The sequence below is a fragment of the Lutra lutra genome, chromosome 13 (genome assembly GCF_902655055.1).
Source record: "Lutra lutra chromosome 13, mLutLut1.2, whole genome shotgun sequence".
Lineage (NCBI taxonomy): Eukaryota > Metazoa > Chordata > Mammalia > Carnivora > Mustelidae > Lutra > Lutra lutra.
Genome location: NC_062290.1, coordinates 4,721,664 through 4,742,025, shown reverse-complemented (window position 1 = coordinate 4,742,025; position 20,362 = coordinate 4,721,664). Strand labels below are relative to the sequence as shown.

Here is a 20,362-nt window from a genome sequence, read left to right as displayed (position 1 = left end):
GGGTAACAATGTGATAAAAAGTTACGGCAAACAATTAGACTAACCTAAAGCTGAAAAAAGAAAAAGCTGAGGAATGAGATATACAGAGGCTTTAGAAACCTCCAGCATAACCTGGCCATCTAGAAGGCCATGCACAGGCTCTGGAAAGACCTTAAAACATCCTCACCTTCTGCTGATCTGAGGTTCTGAGGAAGTGAAGGCTAAGTAAAGCTGCACCCACCAGCACCCGCCATGCCGAGTGTTGAGGGTGGGCCCCGTATGCACACAGAGCCCCTCAGCACAGACTTACTAGTCACAGGCATTCAGGAAAATCTCAGTGCTGAAAACTGTCAACCAAGAGTTCTTCATCTACAAAACTATCCTTTAAAATGAAGGAGTGGGGGCACCTGGGTGGCTCAGTGGCTTAAAGCCTCTGCCTTCGGCTCAGGTCATGATCCCAGGGTCCTGGGATCGAGCCCTGCATCGGGCTCCCTGCTCAGTGGGGAGTCTGCTTCTTCTCTCCCTCTGCTGCTCTGCCCTGTTTGTGCTCTCTCACTCTCTCTGTCAAATAAATAAATAAAATTTTTAAAAAATAAATAAAATAAGATGAAGGAGTGATTAAGACACTGCCAGATAAACAACTAAAAAAAAAAATTTGTTGTTAGCTAACCTGCCCTTCAGGAAATAGTACGGGAAACCTTGAGGATGACACGAAAGGGCACTAGACAGTAACCTGAATCCATGTGAAGAAACAACACAGCAGTAAAGGAACTACACAGCTAGATAAACATAAAAGACAATATAAATATATTCTGTTTATAAGTTTTTTATCCTATCCCCTTTAAAGATAGAATATCCCTCGTATGGCACACGGCAATCGCCAGGAATCCGTACTGACAAGCATAACTATATATAAAGATTAATTTATGAGGGAGAAGGCAACAAAGCTACAAGAAGCAGAGTTTTTGTACAACAGTGAAATTAAGTTGGTATTAACTGAGCTAGACTGTTTAGCTTAAGATGTTAAATTACTGATTGAGTAGAAAAAGTCAACAAAACAGATGACTTGAACCACACTCTAAACCAACCAGACCTAACAAACATCCATAGGACACTCTACCCAGCAACAGCAGAACACACCTTCTGATCAACCGAACACGAACATTCTCCAGGAGGCATGAAGTCATGCAAATATTCTCCAAACTCAGTGCAACTAAATTAGAAATCAATAGCAAAAAAGAGAGAGGGAGAGAGAGAAACTCACAAATATGAGAAATCTAAACACATTCCTAATCATCAATGAGTCAAAGAAGAAATCCACAGGGAAATCAGAAAATTGAGACAGAATGAAAATGCAACATACCAATGCGCTCTCCTGCAGAGAGAGCAGGAATTACATGGAAATTTATAATTATAAATATGCATATAAAAAAAAATCTCAAATCAATAATCTACATTTCTACACTAACAAACTAGAAAAGTTAGGCCAATCTAAATCCAATGCAGAGAGAGGGAAGGAAATAGTAAAGATTAGTGCAGGGACAGATGAAATGAAGAACAGGGAGAAAAAAAATGAAGAAAAAGAACAAAACCATAAGTTGTTTCTTTGAAAAGATCAACAATTATTACAATCCTTTGGCTAGATCAAGAAAAATGATTAAAAAAAGAAATGAGGGGCACCTGGGTGGCCCAGTGGGTTAAAGCCTCTGCCTTCGGCTCAGGTCATTATCTCAGGGTCCTGGGATCGAGCCCCGAATCGGGCTCTCTGCTCAGCGGGGAGCCTGCTTCCTCCTCTCTCTCTCTCTCTCTGCCTGCCTCCCTGCCTACTTGTGATCTCTGTCAAATAAATAAAAAAAATCTTTAAAAAAAAAATGAAATAAAGGATGTTACTACCAAACTTGCAGAAATAAAAAAGAATTTTAGAGGAATATTATGAACAAGCAAATTAGATGAAATGCACAAAATCTTAGAAACACACAACTACCACAACTGAGTCAGGAAGAAGTAAGAGAATCTGAACAGAATAATAAAAGACTGAATCAGTAAGCAAAAACCTTCCAACAAAGGAAACCCCAGGACCAGATGACTTCACTAATTAATTCTACCAAATGACTGAAGGAGAATCAACACTGATAGTCAAACTCTTCCAAAGAATTAGAGTAGAAGGGAGAGAAGGGAACACTTCCTAAGTCATTCTATGAAGCCAGTTATCACCCTGGTACCAAAACCAGATAAAACATCACTAGAAAATACAGCAGGCCAGTATCTCTTAAGAAAAAACCTTCAATAAAAACAGTAAAAACTAACAAATCACATTTAGCAGCACATTTAAGGGATTATACAGTTATAATAAAGTGGGATTTACCCCAGAAATACAAAGGTGGTTCAACATACAAAAATCAATGTAACAGACTACACTGATGGAGAGGAAAGTACCCCCTGATCATCCCATAGATGGAGGACAAAATCTAACATTCTTTCAGGATTTAAAAAAAAAAAAAAACAACGAAAAAGCAGCATCTATGACCAGCTCATGGTCATACTACACTCAGTGATGAAAAACTGAGAGCTTCTGCCTGAGATCAGGAACATGATAAGGATGTCCGCTCTTGCTTCCTCTACACGGTATCATACTGCATGCTAACCAGATGAATTAGGGAAGAAAAACAAAGGACACCCAGATTAGAAAGAACATGCATGCTAACCAGATGAATTAGGGAAGAAAAACAAAGGACACCCAGATTAGAAAGAACAAAGTAAAATTATCGCTATTTGCAAGTGATGTGATCATGTGTACAGAAAATCCCAAAAAACTACCACCACAAAAAAAAAAAAAAAAAAAAAAAAGAGCAAATAAACAGGGGTGACCGGGCATCACAGTACAACAACTACATTTGTCACCTCACCCCCATTAGAGTGGCTACTATCAGGAAACAAACCAGCAAGTGCTGGTAAGAGTGCGGGGAAAGTGAGATTTTGAGATGCCCTGGAGGGAATGTAAATGTCACAGGTGCTGTGGAAAACAGCAGAAAACAAGGTCCCCGTGTGACCAACAATCCTACTTCTGGGTAAAAAGTCATGAGAGCTGAAAGCAAACTCAGAGGCATTTGCACACTCGTGTTCACAGGAGCATTATTCACAAAAGCCAAAATATAGTAACAACACGGCGTCTACCACTGGATAAATGGATTAAAAATGTGATATATGTATATATGTTCAACAGACTATTATTCAGTCTTAAAAAGGAAGGAAATTCCAACATATTTCACAACGTGGATGAACCCTGAGAACAAGTAAAATGAGTCAGTCACAAAAGGATGAATCCTGGATAATTCTGTTTACGGAAGCAGCGACAGTAGAGAAATCCACGGAGGCAGAAACTGGTGTGGGGCTTGCCTGGGGCTGAGGAAAGGAAGCGTGGAGCTGTTTAACAGGGACAGAGTCGCAGTGTGGGATGATGAGAAGTTCTGGAGATGGCCGGTGGTGAGGGCTGCACACCCATGTAGCTTAATGGTTATAAGTTTTATGTTATGTGTCTTTCACCACAATTAACACTATGTATTTTCAAAATCAATTATATTTCTCTGCAATAACCTGAAAAATGAAATGAAAAAAAAAATACCACTCACAACAACCTCCAAAATAATAAAACACCTAAGGATAAACTTAACAAAATACATGTAAGACTAATACCCTGGAAACTATAAAATACCGCTGAATGAAATTAAAATCCTAAGTAAATGGAAAAACATCCTGTGTGCACAGAACACGGATACAGGCAAGGTGGTGATGCCTCCCACAGGGATCTGCAATTCAGGGGATCCCCAAACCCCCAGCTGGTTTCTCTGACGAAACTGAGAGGCTAAAGACATCCAAATTAGAAGAGAAATAAAACTCTGTTCATAGATGGCATGATGTATACGTAGAAAATTCTGAAGAATCGACAAGAAAAGCCACTCAGCAAAGCTGCAGGGTAAAAGATCAACCCACAAAAATTATGTTTCAGGGTTTCTGGCTGGCTCAGTCAGTGAAGCATCTGCCTTCAGCTCAGATCATGGTCCCAGGGTCCTGGGATCGAGCCCTGGGGTTAGGCTCCATGCTCAGTGGGGAGTCAGTTTCTCCCTCTGCTTGTGCTCGCTCTCTCGTTCTCTCAAATAAATGCATAAAATCTTCAAAAAAAACCTAGTTGTGTTTCTATGCTACCAGCATTAAATAGTCTAAGAAGAAAATTAAAGAAGTAATTCTGTTTATAATCATATTTACAATATCCTAAAAGATTATCTACAATTACCGAAGTGGTGAAAGACTTGTGCCCTCAAAGCTATAAAACGTTGCTAGAAGACATTTAAAAGTCCTAAGTAAGTGGGGCACCTGGGTAGCTCAGTGGGTTAAGCCTCTGCCTTCATCTCAGGACACGATCTTGGGGTCCTGGGATCGAGCCCTGCATCGTGCTCTTTGCTCAGCGGGGAGCCTACTTCCCCCTCTCTGTCTCTGCCTGCCTCTCTACCTACTTGTGATCTCTGTCAAATATATAAAATCTTTTAAAAAATTTTAAAAATAAAATAAAAGTCCTAAGTAAGTGGGCAGACAGCCTGCGTTTATGGGTTATAAGTCCTAATACTGTAAGGACGGCAATACCACCCGAAGTGATCCACACGTTCCTGCAATTTCTGTCAAAATCCCAATAATTTTTTTTTTTTTTTGCAGAAATGAAAAACCCAATCCTCAAATACATATGTAACTATAAGGAGTCCCAAAAAGCCAAAACAATCTTAAAAAAGAAGAACAAAGCTAGAAGACTCAAACTTCCTGATTTCAAAACTGACAGCAAAACTACAGAATTAAGTAAAGGGCCGCGCCGGCATAAGGACAGACACACAGGCCTATGGACCAGAACAGAGAGCCCAGGATGGAACCACACTTATAGCCAAAAGACCTCTGATAAGAAGACCATTCAACGGAGAGAGGACGGTCTTTTTAACAAATGGTGCTGGAAAACTGGAATCAGATACAAAAGAAACTGGACCCCTACCTCCCTTCAAATATAAAAATTAACAAAAATGGATCAAAACCGGAGGAGAAAAGCTTCATGACCTTGGATGAGGCAATGATTTCTTCGCTATGGCACCCAAAGCACAGGCAACAAAAGAAGAAACGAACTATAACTTCAGTAGAATTAAAAACATTTGTGCATCACAGGACACTATCAACAGAGTGAAAAGATAACTGACAGAATGGGAGAAGATACTTGCTAATCACAGAACTGATCAAGGATTATATCCAAAATATACACAGAACCCTTAAAACTCAACAACAACAAAATAAGCCAATTCAAAAATGGGCAAAGGACTTGATCCAATATATCTCAAAAGAAAACATACAAATGGCCCATGAGCCCATGACAAGGTCTGCAGCGTCACGAACCGTTAGGGAAACGCAGATGGAAACCACAGTGACCCCGAGGGTCCCCGGCAATCACACACAGGGACAACAGCCAGGCTGGCAAGGGTGTGCAGCCATCAGACCGTCAGACACCACTGGTGGGAGCACAAAATGGTGCAAGAGCTGAGGAAATAGCTCGACATTTGCTCAAAAAATCAAACAGACCCAGCAATTCCACTCCTAGGACGCAGCCCGCGAGAACGGAAAGCTGCGACTCAAACAAGCACATGTACGCACGCGGTCACAGCAGCCCAAAGGCAGAAATGACCCACGTGCCAGGAGAGGAGCGATCGACAAGATGGTCCCACTCAGGCAAGAGCGTTCAAGCCTGCTGCAGTGGGGCTAAAAGCCCAAAACCATGCTGCTCGGGGGGAGAAGCCAGTCACAAAGGGGCCATGGGATGCACGATTCCATTTCCAGGAAACGTCCGGAAGAGGCCAATACACAAGGGCAAGCCGGAGGGGGTACTGCAGAGTGACTGCGATGGGGTCAGCGTTCTCTGGGAGGTGACGAAGTGATTCTGGAATGTCAGTTATGATGGAAGCACCATCATGCGAATTTACTAAAATCCACTGAATTACACACTTTAAACGGGTGAACTGAAGATTTGTGAACTTACCTCAATTTGGAAAAAAAAAGGTGAACATGAACGACTTATGAAAGAGAAGGCCAGTAAGAAGTGTCCCCGCCTTGCTCTCTGATGCCTCAGCTCCGGGGGTCACGGGGCCCCCCAGGCTGCGCGCACTGAGGCGCCTTACCTTGAGGTGCTGGTGCATACAGTAGCGGCACACGCGGTGCTTCAGCTCGTGCGTCACAGCGCCGCAGAGAGGAATAAACCCGCATTTGGGCTGCAAGACACGAGGACGGAAAGAACACTTAGGGACCGGTCCCACACCTTCCAGGAGACCCGACGATGGAACGGATACAGGAGACGCGGGACAGAGTTGCTGTATCCGCAGCCCCGGTGGGCAGGGACCCCGCCCTCATCATCACACCCAGTCCTCGCCCTGCCCGGCCTCCATCACGGCCTCCATCACGGACTAGACCAAGCACAACACAGAGCAGCTTCGCATTTCTTCCGTGACAGGCTGCGACCAGAAAGCCTCTAATGTGGGTCTGCCCCAGCCCCCAGCTCTGTTACTATCTTTGATTTATTTTTATTTATTTTTTTGAGAGAGCGTGTGCCTGTGCACACGTGGCCAGGGAATGGGGACAGGGGTAGAGGGAGAATCTTAAGCAGGCTCCACAGTCAGCACAGTGCCTGACAAAGGGCTCAACCCCGTGACCCCAAGATCATGACGTAGCAGAAATCAAGAGTTGGACACTTAACCGACTCAGCCACCCAGGCGCCCCCATCTTTTAAGACCTTTTAAGACCACAGTGTTGGGGCTCTGAAGACGATGCTGCCTGTCATCTGAGACACAGGACACTCGCCCTCTGGTCGGCAGGCAGGACATCAGTCCACACGGAGCCCCCGGGGGTGTGAGTGCTCAGGGCCACAGGAGTGACCCAGGAATCACTGCCACAGAAGTTTGGAGGAGGGGACAAACAATGGCCTGGGACCTCTGGGAGACTTCCCAAGGGGGACATGGGCACAGTGGGCAGCAGAGCTAAAGCCAGGCTCTGGCCCTCGTCCACCGAGAGTCACACCAGCTTCTGGGCCTCTGGGGAAGTCTCTCCTGAGTAGGAAGCAAAGGAGCGGAGAGCCACCAATCAGACCGGCCCCAGCGGAACAGAGCTCCTGGAGTATGGTGTAGGGTCACCCAGCAGCCAAGGGGCACAGCTTGGAAGGAGGTGAGGAGGGGCCCAGGGAGCAGTACCCTCCCAGGAAAACGGGGAAGGCAGAACCTGACACACTTGCTTCTGCCGGTGGCCACCGGCCAGCTCCACATCAGAGCACCAGGAACGGGCCTAAATCTAACGGTCTGGCCAGTGGGAGGAAGCAGAGCACCAAGGTGCAGGTGACAGAAGGAGCTGGAAGCAAGCCCAGTCTGTGGGAGCTGGGGGCTGGGAAGGGGCCGTGAGGCCCAGTGTGGGGAACCCCAAGAACTTGTGCTGTAAAGTTCACTCCAGGCAGAAGACTCGCGGCTTTACAGTCCGGACCCTTGCTCCCTTGCCCCGCACCACCTTCCCCTTGCCACAAGCTCACCTTGATCTCCACACACAGAATTGGCCGGTGCTCTGCAAAACGGTAGGTCTGAAGTCTGGCTAAGTTTGGAAGGCACAGGGCATAGCCACTGAGAGTGTCCAGGTCCTTGTCACAGCGAGATTCTGAAAGACAGAGCCAAGAAGAGACCTGAGAGACGAGCACAGGACAGATGAGATGACCAATGGCAACATGGCAGACTCCTGTGGGGGAAGGTTCAGCCCTGCCCAAGAGAGGCCATGGCCTCGGGCTCCTGGGGGGCCCCGCCTAAGGAGCCTCTGTGTTTATCTGGGGGCTCCCAGTCAGGCGAGTATAACACTGTGATTCACAGCAGGGGTCCGGGCCCGGCAGAACCGGCTCCCCCTTCAGAGGGGCGGCCCGCTGTGTGGGTGCGCCCCAGCCCCAACCCCGGCTGGCACCCCCCTCTCCGTGCGGTCACACCTTGCTGCTTGGAGAAGCGAGCAGTGCACGCACAAGCCCAGTGGAGAAGCCGCCCGGGAGCGCATGCAGGGTCTCACAGATGCGCCGCAGAGCCTCTCCCCTGGTCTGGGTGTCATCTGCGTCCCTCACTGTGAGAAGCCTTAGTCATGAAGATAACGGGGAGTTCAGGTCCTTCTAGCAAATCATCAGACCCGAGGTCATTGTGGGCGCCCCCAACTGTGTAAGCGTTGCCAGAAGGGTGGTCTTGGGGACCACCCCCGCCTCTGCGACTCCCTTAGTGCAGGAGCTGAGAGGAAGGAGCAGCATCACCGCCCCCTCCACAACTGGTTCCTCAGAGCCCTCCAGCACTGCTGCTTCTCAGAACCACCGCCCGACGCTGGGCCCACGACAGCGCCCAGGATGCAGTCCCTGGGCTGCAAGGGGATTCAGCCTTCCTCCAGTCACGTAACGAGGCCAATTACGAGGCATTATTACAATGAGGGACAGCTCATGCGACTGTCACATTGGATACATTTAATTGGTAACCATAAAACAAAATGATGATGCAGAGTTGCTAGAGGAAGCATCAGTCTCCCCTGGTCCAGAAAGGAATAGCCGCGACCCAGTCCTGGCTGGGACATGTCGGTGGCCTCCTTCCGGCACCAGAGCCTGGCTTTGCACAGCGCCCCAAACCAGAGGCTCTGGGGCACAACTGTCCTGCTTGCTTTCTATTTCCTAATCACAGAAGGACCAGACACCGGCCACCCGCATCCCCCCAGCTGCCTGGCCAGGCTTCGAGAGGCGACACGGCCACCCTCCATGCCACGGACATCACATTCGATCTCTGACCAAAACAAAAAGCTCTCACGTGCTTGGTGTCAACGCCGCCCCAAGCCTGTGCAGAAAAGCACGGAGGCGATGGGGAGAAGCTGTCACCCACTGCCATTCCCGTCTGTCCACTGCCTGCAGGAGGACGAGCAGGCAGGTGGGTCCCACCCCTGGGAGACGGTACTCAGGGCGCCTGGGCGGCCCCCACCCCCTCCCTCGGGACTCCTGCAGCCACCCTGCCCGGCCTAAGGCCACGCTCCCCTTTGGTCCCAGAAGCGTTTCACGGCTCAGATGCTCTGTGCAGGGACGTGGCCATCGGACGCCCAGAGTCGTATTTATGCGCTCTGAGCAGTCCTGGCTGAGAATAAGGTTTCTGGCAGCAGACTGCTGGAAATGCATCAGCCTAACAGGAGTAGCGCGCCAAACATTTTCCAAATGGAATATTTAAATCACCCACAGAATGTGCAAGCGGGAGCTCTTACCTGGTCTCTCAGACTGTATCTTTAGGCAAAGCCGTTTCACGAAATCTAAAGGCAGCTGAGCCACTTCCTGTAAGAACAAGCACGGAACACTCAGCGCGCCGCGGGAGCCGGCTTGGCCTGCACCGACACTCGGGGAAATGGCAGACTTCACAGTCTGCGTATTTTACCATGTTAAATTACTCAGCATGTGGATTTACGAATACAAGCTGCTCTGCTGTCCTGAGGATGCGACCAGATCAAACAGACACAAAGGTGTCTGTGTGCAGAGCAACAGGCCCTCTCAGAGCGCGGGCTTCTGCTGGGAAAGGGGTGCCTCCTAGTCGGTCTCCCCGGCTCCCACCCAATCTGACACCGACAGGGCCGGCTCAGCCGGTGAGGGAAGAAATCCTGCCATGACAAGAGCACGGGAGCAGCAGACGGGACCGTCCAGAGCCAGCCGGGGTTCAGCTGCTCTCAGCACAGCGACCGTCAGGCCCAGGTCAGCCACCAAGGGGAAAAGCAGAAGTGCATTTCTTTAAACCACCTAAAATTCCCAATTTTATGATGAGCTCTATTTTAGGCATCCTTAACACTCGGCTACATTTACCAACCCTTGATTCCGACTTCGGAACCAGCGTGACCCACACCATCCTGCCTGACAGACGGATGGACAGCGGTTCCCAGCAGGGCAGGCGGCCAGCACCTGCACAGAGTATCGGGTCGGGAAGAACTAGTTAGGAACACAGAGGTCCTCTCCCGGCAGTGTAACATGGACAGGGTAGCCACACCAGCGTCTCTGCTGAGGGGCAGCTGCCTGCGAAGGGACAGGGCAACTGCGTGCAGAGAAGGACAAAGAGTGGCCAGCTTGGGTGGGGGGGGGAGGGGGTCTGGCAGGGGAGCAGCACGTCCAGTCTTCCAGAAGCTCTCCCAGGAGAAAAGCATCCCCTCACCCTCACATCAAGGTCAAACGTGAAGTCGAGGTTGCCCCAGTGGCGTTCACCTCGGGAAAACTGGGTCCACAAAAGCAAGGCAACACTGTTAACATTCCACCAGTGCCTCAACCCCTCATGGTACTGAAGACGCAAGACCTGAAGGCCTCAGGAAGAGCCTCTTCCTTGTTTCCTAACCTCCAGCTCCCCCAGGGACAGGCCCAGGCCAGTCCCAAACCCGGCTCGATGGGTGTGCCTATGGCTCAGGCCAGCCTCACGCTCCTGCACGGGCCTGTCTGCGTCTCGTGCTAGGACAGGGGGCAGGGAAAGGCTCTCGCCAGGACTAGACTCCACCCCACCCCGCCCCCAACTGGCGTCAGCAGTCACTGTTCACTCAGGCTGGTTTTGCCCAAACGCGAAGGCGGCCTCCCTCGTGCAGACCAGAGATGTGCTCTTCCTGCACTTCAGCCGTGCCGCGGCCCAGGTACAAGGAAGAAAAAGCAGGGTGGGTTTCACTTTGGCAGTGTCTTCCTGCAGAGGACAGGTGTCAAGGGGGTGGATATTCCCAGGATGCGACCTTGTGAGCTCACCTCATTCGCCAGAGCCCTATCCACTGCAGACAAACAGAACCCCACCTGGGGTCAGAGCACACCCTGGGCCCTGGGGCTACATCCTGATGCTGTTCCTGCCAGGCCCCCGCCGGCTGGGACCCTGAGCTCCCCACCGCCCTTTGGATCCCTCCTGGGAGAAAGGTGTAGAGCATCCCCCACGTACTGTGAAGCAGAGAAATGCCCTCTCAAGGAGAAAGCTGGCAGCCAGCATAGCTGCATTCGCTCAGGCACCATTCAGGCTGGTCAGAGACATGGGGCTCCCAGCGGGACAGCTGGGGACCTCACCAGGACAGCCCTGGGCACTCCCGCCCCTGTGTAGCCCCACACCACCCCGGCTGACCCACAAGACCAGCAGGATGCTGTGGAAAAGACGGACACAACTCCAGGACAGGTCATCTCTCAGACCACGAGCTGGGGCAGCCAGGGCCAGGTCGTACGGACACTCGCAGCCCCTCATGAGCCCACGTCAGGAGCAGCTGAGGCCCCCCGCCAGCAGCCCGCACCGCCCTGCCAGCCCCACAGCAGACCCATCCCGCAAGAGGGTCCACAGCCCCAATGGACCCCCGGTGGCAGAGGGCTCAGGGATGCCATCTGGATCTGCCCAAGAACCTCACCAAGCTGGAGCCCCCCTCAGGACAGCAGGGAGGCGGGGGCCAGGGGTCCTAGCAGCTGCGGGGCTCAGGTGGTCTCTGAGCCTCACGTTTCTTGGCTGGAAGACGGGTGTCAGACTACCCGCCCGCCACCGCCATGTGGCCCCGGAGAGCAGCACCTGAACACAAGCGTCGTCAGGAAGCACTAAGGTCCAAACGATCACCGAGACCTGGCATGACTGACACAGAAGGTGCCTGTGAACTCAGACTCCGTAAATCAAAGTCACTCACCCCACAGTGGACATAGTTCTCCCCCAAAAACTCTTTCATGACATTTTTGCTGAAGTCCACTATGTTCTGTAGGTGCTGAAATATTTCTTCTGAGGTCTGTAAAAGAGAAGCATAGGGAGGCCTCAGTGACCAGGGGGCAGCTGGCACCGCGTGGGGCCGCATGTCGCCGCCACATATGCACCAGATACCCGGGCCTCGGGGGCAGGGGAGCCTCACCACGGAGACCGCCAGGCCCGCCAGAGGGAATGTCCGTCCCGCAGCCCCCACCCTCCTCCCACCAGGACACGGCCCCTAACCAATGCCCCTTTGAAAATCTCTCCCAGCCCCAAATCACCAGGCATTCTGATTTGCATCCCCAGCAACCAAATGTAGAATATTTGCTTCCCAGTCGGAGGCTCTTAACCCACAGGCTATGAGATCTGGGGGAGAAAGGAAATCAGCCCTGAGTCCCTCCCTCTGGCTCAGGACAGCAGGCCGAGGGTGGACAGCAGGACCCACGGGGACAGCAGGCTGTGGGCTCGAGGAAGGTAGCGCATGGAGCTGCCGCCCACGGCCCGAAGCGTGCACAGACCGCAGCCTGCGTGGGAACAAGGCCCCGCAGCAAACCCGGGGCGCTCCCGGGGCACCCACAGCCTGGTCACAGAGCTCCTGACAGAAAGCTCTTCCATCGACAGAATGACCCCACGCAACTCCCCACCACTCACGCGGCCGGTGGCACATCGTCCCACTCGTAAAATACAGACAAGCTATTGCCTCAGAAGACACCACCTCAGTAAATCTGAGCAGAAACGCTGACAGAGGCATCCAGAGAGCGTGGCCTTTCCAGGCACTGCAGACTGCTCGGCGGAAGGGGTGGTGTGAGCTGCCTGGAGAAGGTTCTAGCCTCCACTGGGATCCACTTGATCCCACAGGAACACAACACCCACACGCCTCCAGAGGCCGCTAAGGCAGGAAACACCCTCTCCCGCCTGGGGCCACCTTCCTCTGTCCCACACCATCCCGAGGCCCCCCAGCTTTCTCCCTCGGGGCCCTCGTCTCCTTCTGCGAGGCCCTTCATTTCCAAAGCCATTCACCCCGCCTGCCCCTCGGGCAAGGCCCCCCAAACCAGCGGACTCATCTCTCCCGCACCCTGTTGGGGACCCAACTGCCACCCACCCCTCACTCCCCAGCTACTGTGGGGCGGCACCCAGGGCCCCTGCCTCTCTTTTTAATCACCCCCAAACACACACCACAGCCACTTCCCACCTGGAGGGATGCAGACACTACTGGGAGGCAGCTCGCTGAGCATGTCCACAGTGCTCTCTGCCTGGTGCCTCAGTGAACAGAAACCCCGGGCCCCGCCAGCACCGCCCACTAGGACTTGTGTGCCACCATCCGCCAGTAGCACCCACTCACTGTCACAGCTATGATCCCATAGATGGGGAAACTGAGCCAGTGGGGTGGCAAAGCTGAGCCCTGGTCCTGGATGTCCTGGCCACAAGTGGGGCTCCCTGCCTGCTCCTCACTCAGAACCACAGACCCTCCCAGGGGACCTAAAGTGACCCAGGAAGATCAAAACGCTGGCCCTACAGGGATTACGGATACCCCACTTTCTGTGCCCACTGCTGTGTCACATTTAAATTTCTATAATTAGCACTAATACTTCTGCAATGGAAAAAAACCCAAAGTTTTCTTATATAATTAATGACAGGGTCGCAAGCCCACCAATCTTACCTTCTTCCTGCTTGGAGGGAACTTCAGGAAACGCAACACGACACAACGCTATTGGGAAATAAAGCAAAGTCCAGTCAGTGCCCACCCCAAGCCTGGGGACCATGGAGTGGCTGTGGGGAGGGGGAACAGGCCTGGGTCCCAGGGCAACCAGGAAAATCAGACACCTCTGGCCCAGCCAGCTCGTTCCCAGGAATCAAACTCACAGAAATAACTACGGTACCCAGGAGCCCGCAGCTACTGCAGACGGGAGTGTGGTTCGTAATTCCCAGTAAAATGGAAACAACCCCCGGGGGCCAACAGCGTGGTGGCTGGACACAGCAGGATGCCATCCACACCTCAGAGTGCAGGACACAGACCGATGTTCACAGACACAGAGCTGCAGTCGTCACGCACTGGTGAGTGAGGAAGGGCACAAACGGGGCTTTAAACACACCTGGACATGTGCATATGGGTACAGCTCCATTCGTGTCAAGTTCAAAAGCCAGTAAGAGCAAGACCCGGGGACCACCGCACAGATGGGTGGGACTGTCCCTGAGGAATGTTCTAGAAGGGGTTGGTCACAGCACTTCGAGTCACGGGATCACCGGTCCCTGCACTCAGTGATAATCAAGCTACATATACACTTACGATCCAGGCACGTTTCTTGTAGGTTTGCTACACTTCGTTTTTAAACGTTCATAAAATAAAAAGTTTTAAAGTATGTGCATACTCAGTTTATATGGAAAAGTCTGAAAGGTGACAGAATCTCCAGGGAGCAACAACTGGGACAACTTCTTAACATCTGTCCAGCATAGAACGCCAGGAAAGTGGAGAGAAGGGGACAGGCTCGGGGAGGCCCTGTAGCCTGACGCAGGAGAGCCCTGCAGGCGCTCACGCCCTTGAGGACACGGAGAAGCTGGGATTTTCACAAGCAAAAAAAGTCAGTGAGTGGAAGTATGACACACACACACATTAAACTACCTCAAAGCCCACAGTAAAGGTCACAACTTGTCACTTACGAAAGGAACAGAAGTCCCAGGCTGGGGAGGGGGCATCACGTGCCAAATGGCCTGGGAGCCACACGTGTGACCCCCTGAGAAGCCATGGCCCTAACTGCGCAGCCACGTGAATGTCTGACCGTGCAGAGTGGGGACACTGGCCGCCCAAGGGCTCTGCAGCCTTGAACACGGGGGCAAAGGATTTTCTACACGCTGATGCTTTGAGGTTGAGTGAAAATTCGGAAAACAAAAACAGGATTCCTGAGCACCCAATAAAGGCATAAAATGAGGGGCACCTGGGATCGAGCCCTCCATCGGGCTCTCTGCTCAGAGGAGAGCCTGCTTCCTCCTTTCTCTCTGCCTACCTCTATGCCTACTTGTGCTCTATCAAATAAATAAATAAGATCTTTAAAAAAAAAAAAGCATAAAATGGAAGCAAGTACACCATAGCAGTGACAAAAATTATTTTCTCAGTGGGAAAATACTGGGTCCTTTTCACTACCTTCCCTCCAATATTCTGTATTTTCTGGGCGGAGACAGCAAGAATTAGCATCACATGAGAATGAAAGACCACAGAGAACAACATACTAAGAGGGCCAGCTGCCCACGAGAAGCCCGAAGGAGGGAACCCGCAGGTGGAATCAAGGCACCTTGATTCGGCACAGATGGGGGGTGGAGGGGGAGGCCGCCCCGCGCCCATGGGCACCAGCAGGTGCACCATCTCAGGCCCAGGACACACCGGGAAGACCACAGGGCACTGGGGACCAGGCAACTTCCACGAGAAAGGGAGAGAAACACAACAGAAAGGCTCACCCCTTGGGGTGCTATCCCGGTGACCAGGCTGCTCGTGAGGCCAAGCCACAGCCTAGTCTGTCAGAATGCCAGTGACAGAACCCAAGCCGGCAATGTGGAGAGGGGATGAGGGCCGGGACAGGCGCTGGGTTGACAGCCCCATAGAGAAGCTGGCGGCGAGCCATGTAACAGAGGGCAGGCAGGACACCACAGGGAGGCCAGATAGGAGGGGCGTACTGGGACAGCAGGGGACCTACAGGGGGCAGGACACTTTCCTTCCCAAGCTCCAGCTGCCTGGTCTGCACCCACAGCGGCCACAGAACCAATGCGGTCATGGATTCAAGCAGGGGCCGGGGGTTGGGGGCAGCAGACAGTGGAGGAGTAACCCCGGCCAACATCTGGGGGCCAGACACCTGGGGGGTGGGGCAGAAGGGGCACTTGGGTGGTCCCTGAAAGGATGGAAAATCCAACAGCCAGAAGAGAAGGACCTGTAAGAAAGACCCCAACTGCACAGAGTGCACGGCGCATGTGTCCTAGAGAAGCAAGAGCAGGTCTGCGGGGAGCCTTCCGGGCCCCCAGACCCACCCAGACATCCACACACACACACAGCGAGGTAGGGGAGCCCGTGGGGCCGTCTGGTCCTTCCCCAGGACACAAAGAAGCCTTGTGGACCTTCCTGGTCGACAGGGCAAGTGCTGTCCGGACTGAGGAGGAAGCACACAGTGGGCAGGGACGCCACTGAGCCACCTCGGGAGACCAGGCCCAGACAGGCAGAGCTCAGCTCCCCTAGGTTAGGGCTGGAAATCACAAATCCTAGCATGTCACTACAGGTGATCCCGGGAATGATTACAGGCAGGGTCACATGCAGAACTCTCTTGTGAGGCCTCCCCGAGAAAGAAGTCACATCAGCTGTGTCGACCTAGACGAGCACCACGAAAAATTCCAAACAGAGAATGAACTACTTGTTTAAAAAAAACAAAAACACTAGAAGCAACCAAGAGTTAAGACTCTCTGAACTAGATTCAGCAGAAAATTAAAGAAGGGAGTGGCCCAGGACTTGGGAATATGCCATATTCAAAAACAAAACAAAAAAAAAAATAACAAAAAGCCCAGAACAGAACAACCCTCCTCTGTCTGCAGCATCCCCATCATATATGATCCACAAACCAGAAATCCCGAAACCAAGATGGAAAGAAGTGTGCGACGGGCCCTGACTGCTTGAACTTCGCATCTTCAGGACCCAGACAAACACCCAGGGCATCAGAACAGTCGCAGAGGTAAAGGGTCCCACACACCCTCAGAAGCTTAGAAAGGCTGTAGAACCTGAAAGGCAGAAACGAGCTGCTTCTCCTGCGCTTTTGCAGAAGATTCTGGTTGGCAGGTATTTCGTGTTCACTTGTCGACAGGGAGAAATGCATCCCTGGAGCTGGTGTGACAAACCCCAGGGGAGGGGCGCTGGATGGAGGGCCGCTTGGTCCCACCACTGGGGACACTTCAGAGATGGCGTGACAAGCCAGACTCGAGACCCTGACAGGGCAGGGCCAAAGCCACCCGACAAGAAGGTGAGGAGGGCGAGTGCAGATGGAGAAGGAGAGAAAGCCCATGTGGCAGCACACGTGAGGGCAACCGAGGGCTTGACCACAGCTCAGCGTGAGCCCAAGTGGGAAAGGCCACTAGAAGAGCCACAGGGTCCTTGGGCCACAGCAGTGGAGGACAGTGCACTCCCACGGGGGAGATGCCCTTGCCCAGGACCCCTCCATAGGGCGGGTTCCTGGAGTCCCCCTGCATACATTGCCGGGCAGGCCACAGCCTCAGAGCAGCACAGAGGGTCCGTGCCAGGCCCAGGATGGCAAAGGCAGGGCCTCCGCCGTGGCACGGAGGAGCCACCGGACAGCGGACAGCAGCCTGTCAGGAGCTCACCAACCCTTGGGTCTTACATTGCCCACACAGGCCCCACAGTCTACAAGTTCTCAAAGCCTCCCAACCTGCTAGCTCATGTTCCTTCAGTGCAGACCCTGGGCCTCGGGCCTGGCTGCCTGAAGGCACTCCACGTCGTGATGCTGGAGAGGAGGAAAGATGGCTGTGGCACTTTTTAAGGACACTCAGTTCTGAAAGTTGAACTGAAAAGGAACAGTGTCCTCACCCACAAGAACACTGGCGAAGCCGCCCTCCCCCTTGGACTGAATGCGGTGGGTCTGGGGAGCCCGAGCACTTGTTCTCTCCCCCCGACACGCGCACCCTCTCCTCGGCACCGCAGGGCCCTGAAACGCTGCCTCCTGGGCTCTACCCTCCTTTCCACACCTCAAGGCCCACGCAAAGCACGAAGGCCTCTCCACGTTCAAGAGGCAAAGTCAGAAACTTCACTGGGTGGGAACGTTTCCTCACAAGACCACTTGCGACAAGGAGCTAACACCAAGCAGGCTGGAATGAGCACAGCAGAACAAATTTCGACTTAAAATAAGCATGAAGAGCACAGGTCCTGTGTAGCCTGATGACTGAATGGAAAAGGGAAAGGAAACACAAGCCCTAAGAGAAAGGGCTGAGCTGTGGGGGAGGGGCTGGGCTAGTGGGGAGGGGGTGGGGAGGAAGGGACGGTGATGGTGGCCACCCCAGAGGCCTCCCAGCTTCCAGCCTCATGTTCTTTTACTTTGAGTCTGTACCTTGCTCTTCCATCTGACACCCTTGCAACTCGGTAATTAGCCCCCACTCGAAAGGAAGCCTTAGCCTTACGTGACATGAAGATCCGCTACCCAGCCTACTACGGAACTGAGCACGAGCATTTCTTCTGTGAAAGGGTTCAGGGGTCACAACAGTAACCCAAAACCCCAAGGGACCCGTGCTGGAATATCCCGTGCCCCGCCCCACCCTCAAACACCACAGGGCCCAGCAGACGGCGCAAAGAAGGGCTTTAGGTTAAGCGTTGCCCATTATTCATCTGAAGATCCTGACTGAAGCCTGCGTGCAGTTCTTCAGCTGCCTGACTGCGCTAATGGGAAACAAAATGCAAAGGCAGATCACAGGGGCCACCTGGGTGACTGCAGCTTCCCCTGCCACTGACCCCACACAGCCAGCGCAGAAACCAACCACAGAGCAGGGTGCCACCCGGTAGGAGCTGTGGCACGTGTCAGGGCGCTCACTGAAGTCCAAAGGGGATGACAGTGTTCACTTGCCCAGCACCTGCTCACCTAACCTTCTAGCAAGTCCACAATGGGCATTTTGTTCCTAGTTCCACTTTATGAATCCAGAAAGTGCGCCTGGGCCAGGCAGTGGTAGAACTGGGATGGCACCCAGCTGTGTGACTCCAACTCCCCAGCTCTTAACCCCTTGGTGACACCCAGGGCTCCTCCTCTGCCCACCACATTCCAGCCTAGTTGTATCAGCAAAACGTCAGAGGTTTGGGGCTTTACAGGAATCCACATGCTTCTCTTCCTGGATTCACTCCCCTGCGAGTCCTTATTGCGCTTTCTGAAACTACAGCCCCTCACTGAATTAAGAAAGAGAAACCCTTTAAATTCTAAAAGACTCTGAACAAGAACACCTGGACAAATCATTATTAGCAACAGCTGCAGGAGCACAGCAATTCCGTGGGTCTTGGAGGATACACTCCCTTGGCGCCGGGAGATAACAGCACCCCCGGCGCTTCGCTGCTTCCTCCAGCTCCCCGGACCCCCATTCGGACCCCGGGTACCCCCCCGGGCGGCCTCTCGGCGCAGCCTCCGCCCCATCGCGGCTGGTCAATGGGACATGGCACCGCGTGCGGCGCAGTGGCGGTGGGGGTGCTGGGGGGACGCAGCCCTGACGTGGGTTACACTGGGCGAGGGTGGCACCGACCTGGGGGGAGAGGTGACACTGGGGGGGACGAGGAACTTACCCGAGGGAACGCGGATACGGGGGATGCGGAACTACCCGGGGCGGGGGAGGGGGTGCGGGAGAACCGATCCGCCGGGAGAGGGGTGCCAGCGGGTCGTGGAACAGACCCTTGGGGCGGGGGAGTATTGCTGGGGGTACTCGGAACTAGCCGGGACGGGGCAGGGGGCACCAGGGGGTCGTGGAACAGACCCTGGAGGGAGTGTTGCTGGGGGATCGCGGAACTCCCCGGGGGCAGGGTAAGGGCCCAGGACTGCGCCGACCTTCCGCCGCTCACCTGCGCGTGGGCCACCACCAGGCTCTTGTTGCCCTCACCGTGGTACCCCCATTCATTCTCGTCCATCTTTCCCTCGTCCATCCCCCGGTACGGCCCTGGCTCCTCTCGCGGCCGCGAGGTGAGGGCCGCCCGTCCGCCTGGGCACCAGCCACCGCCGTCGGGGGAGGAGCGCCTGTCAGCCACGGCCTCAGCTCGACCCTGCCGCCCCGACTGCCAGGATCCGGCCGCCGGAAGCCACGCCCCCGGCGGCTGCCATGGCTGGGTCGGGCAACTTCCGGGTTTGTGCCCGCTTCTCCTCCATTGATCGCTGCGGCGGATGATCAGGAGGCCATCTTGGGTGCTGGCACGGTGACTCACTTCCGGAGCGCGGATTTGAGAACCGGAAAGGAGGTTTCCGGTCCTGGCGCCGGAAGTGAGGCAAGCGGGAGCAGCCGGCGGCTGGTCGGCGCCCAGCACTGGCGTGGCGGAGATAGAGATCTGGCGGGCGGGGAGAAGGAAAGGGGCCAGCCGGGCGGCCCCGCAAGTCGGGGAAGGGGTGTCCAGGCAGGCCGGGGTTACGGTGGTCCGCAAACCTCGGACCGCTCAGTCGTGGAAGCCCCGCAAAGCATCGGCGTTCCTGAGCCCCCGCTTCCTTTTCTGTATGAATAGGATGTGTCTCATCTCGCACGGGGTTATTAGTATCACCTCGTGCCTGCTACCTGGCGCAGAACCACCCCAGCAGTCCCATGAGGTGGAAGCATCGTCCTCCGCACTTCACAGGTGTGGAAGCGTGGCCCCGGACTAGTAGGTTTCCTGGAGACTTGAGCGGGAGGCTGGGGGTCAGTAACGAGCCCCTCCTCCCCGCACCCTCGATGCCGTCTTCTAGAGCTGCAGTCAAGTTCAGTTAGATGAGCGGCCCCCAAACTCTCCGTCCCAGGACCTCAGAAAGCTTTTGCTAATGTGGATTGTATGTGTCGATGTTTACGGTATTGTGTGAAATTTAAAAGAGTACTTTAACATTTAAAAATCAACATTATGCTTTTTGGGTGCCTGGGTGGCT

General features: G+C 53.4%; 1 protein-coding gene across 2 annotated transcripts in view; it reads right to left on the bottom strand.

Annotated features, from left to right (window-relative positions):
* The window catches only part of IPPK (inositol-pentakisphosphate 2-kinase), a 49,139-nt gene extending 29,508 nt beyond the window's left edge, over positions 1-19,631 (bottom strand). Inside the window, exons 1-6 of one of the 2 annotated variants that reach the window (XM_047701070.1) lie at positions 19,324-19,624; positions 13,411-13,458; positions 11,698-11,793; positions 9,298-9,364; positions 7,571-7,692; positions 6,180-6,269 (exon numbers count right to left, since the gene is read on the bottom strand). In XM_047701070.1, coding sequence (XP_047557026.1) covers positions 6,180-6,269; positions 7,571-7,692; positions 9,298-9,364; positions 11,698-11,793; positions 13,411-13,458; positions 19,324-19,404 — 504 coding nt within the window. In that variant the 5' untranslated portion in view covers positions 19,405-19,624. Of the gene's footprint in view, positions 1-6,179; positions 6,270-7,570; positions 7,693-9,297; positions 9,365-11,697; positions 11,794-13,410; positions 13,459-19,323 lie in introns of both variants that reach the window. The other variant, XM_047701071.1, reaches the window with a different exon arrangement.
* Positions 19,632-20,362: the final 731 nt, after the last annotated feature.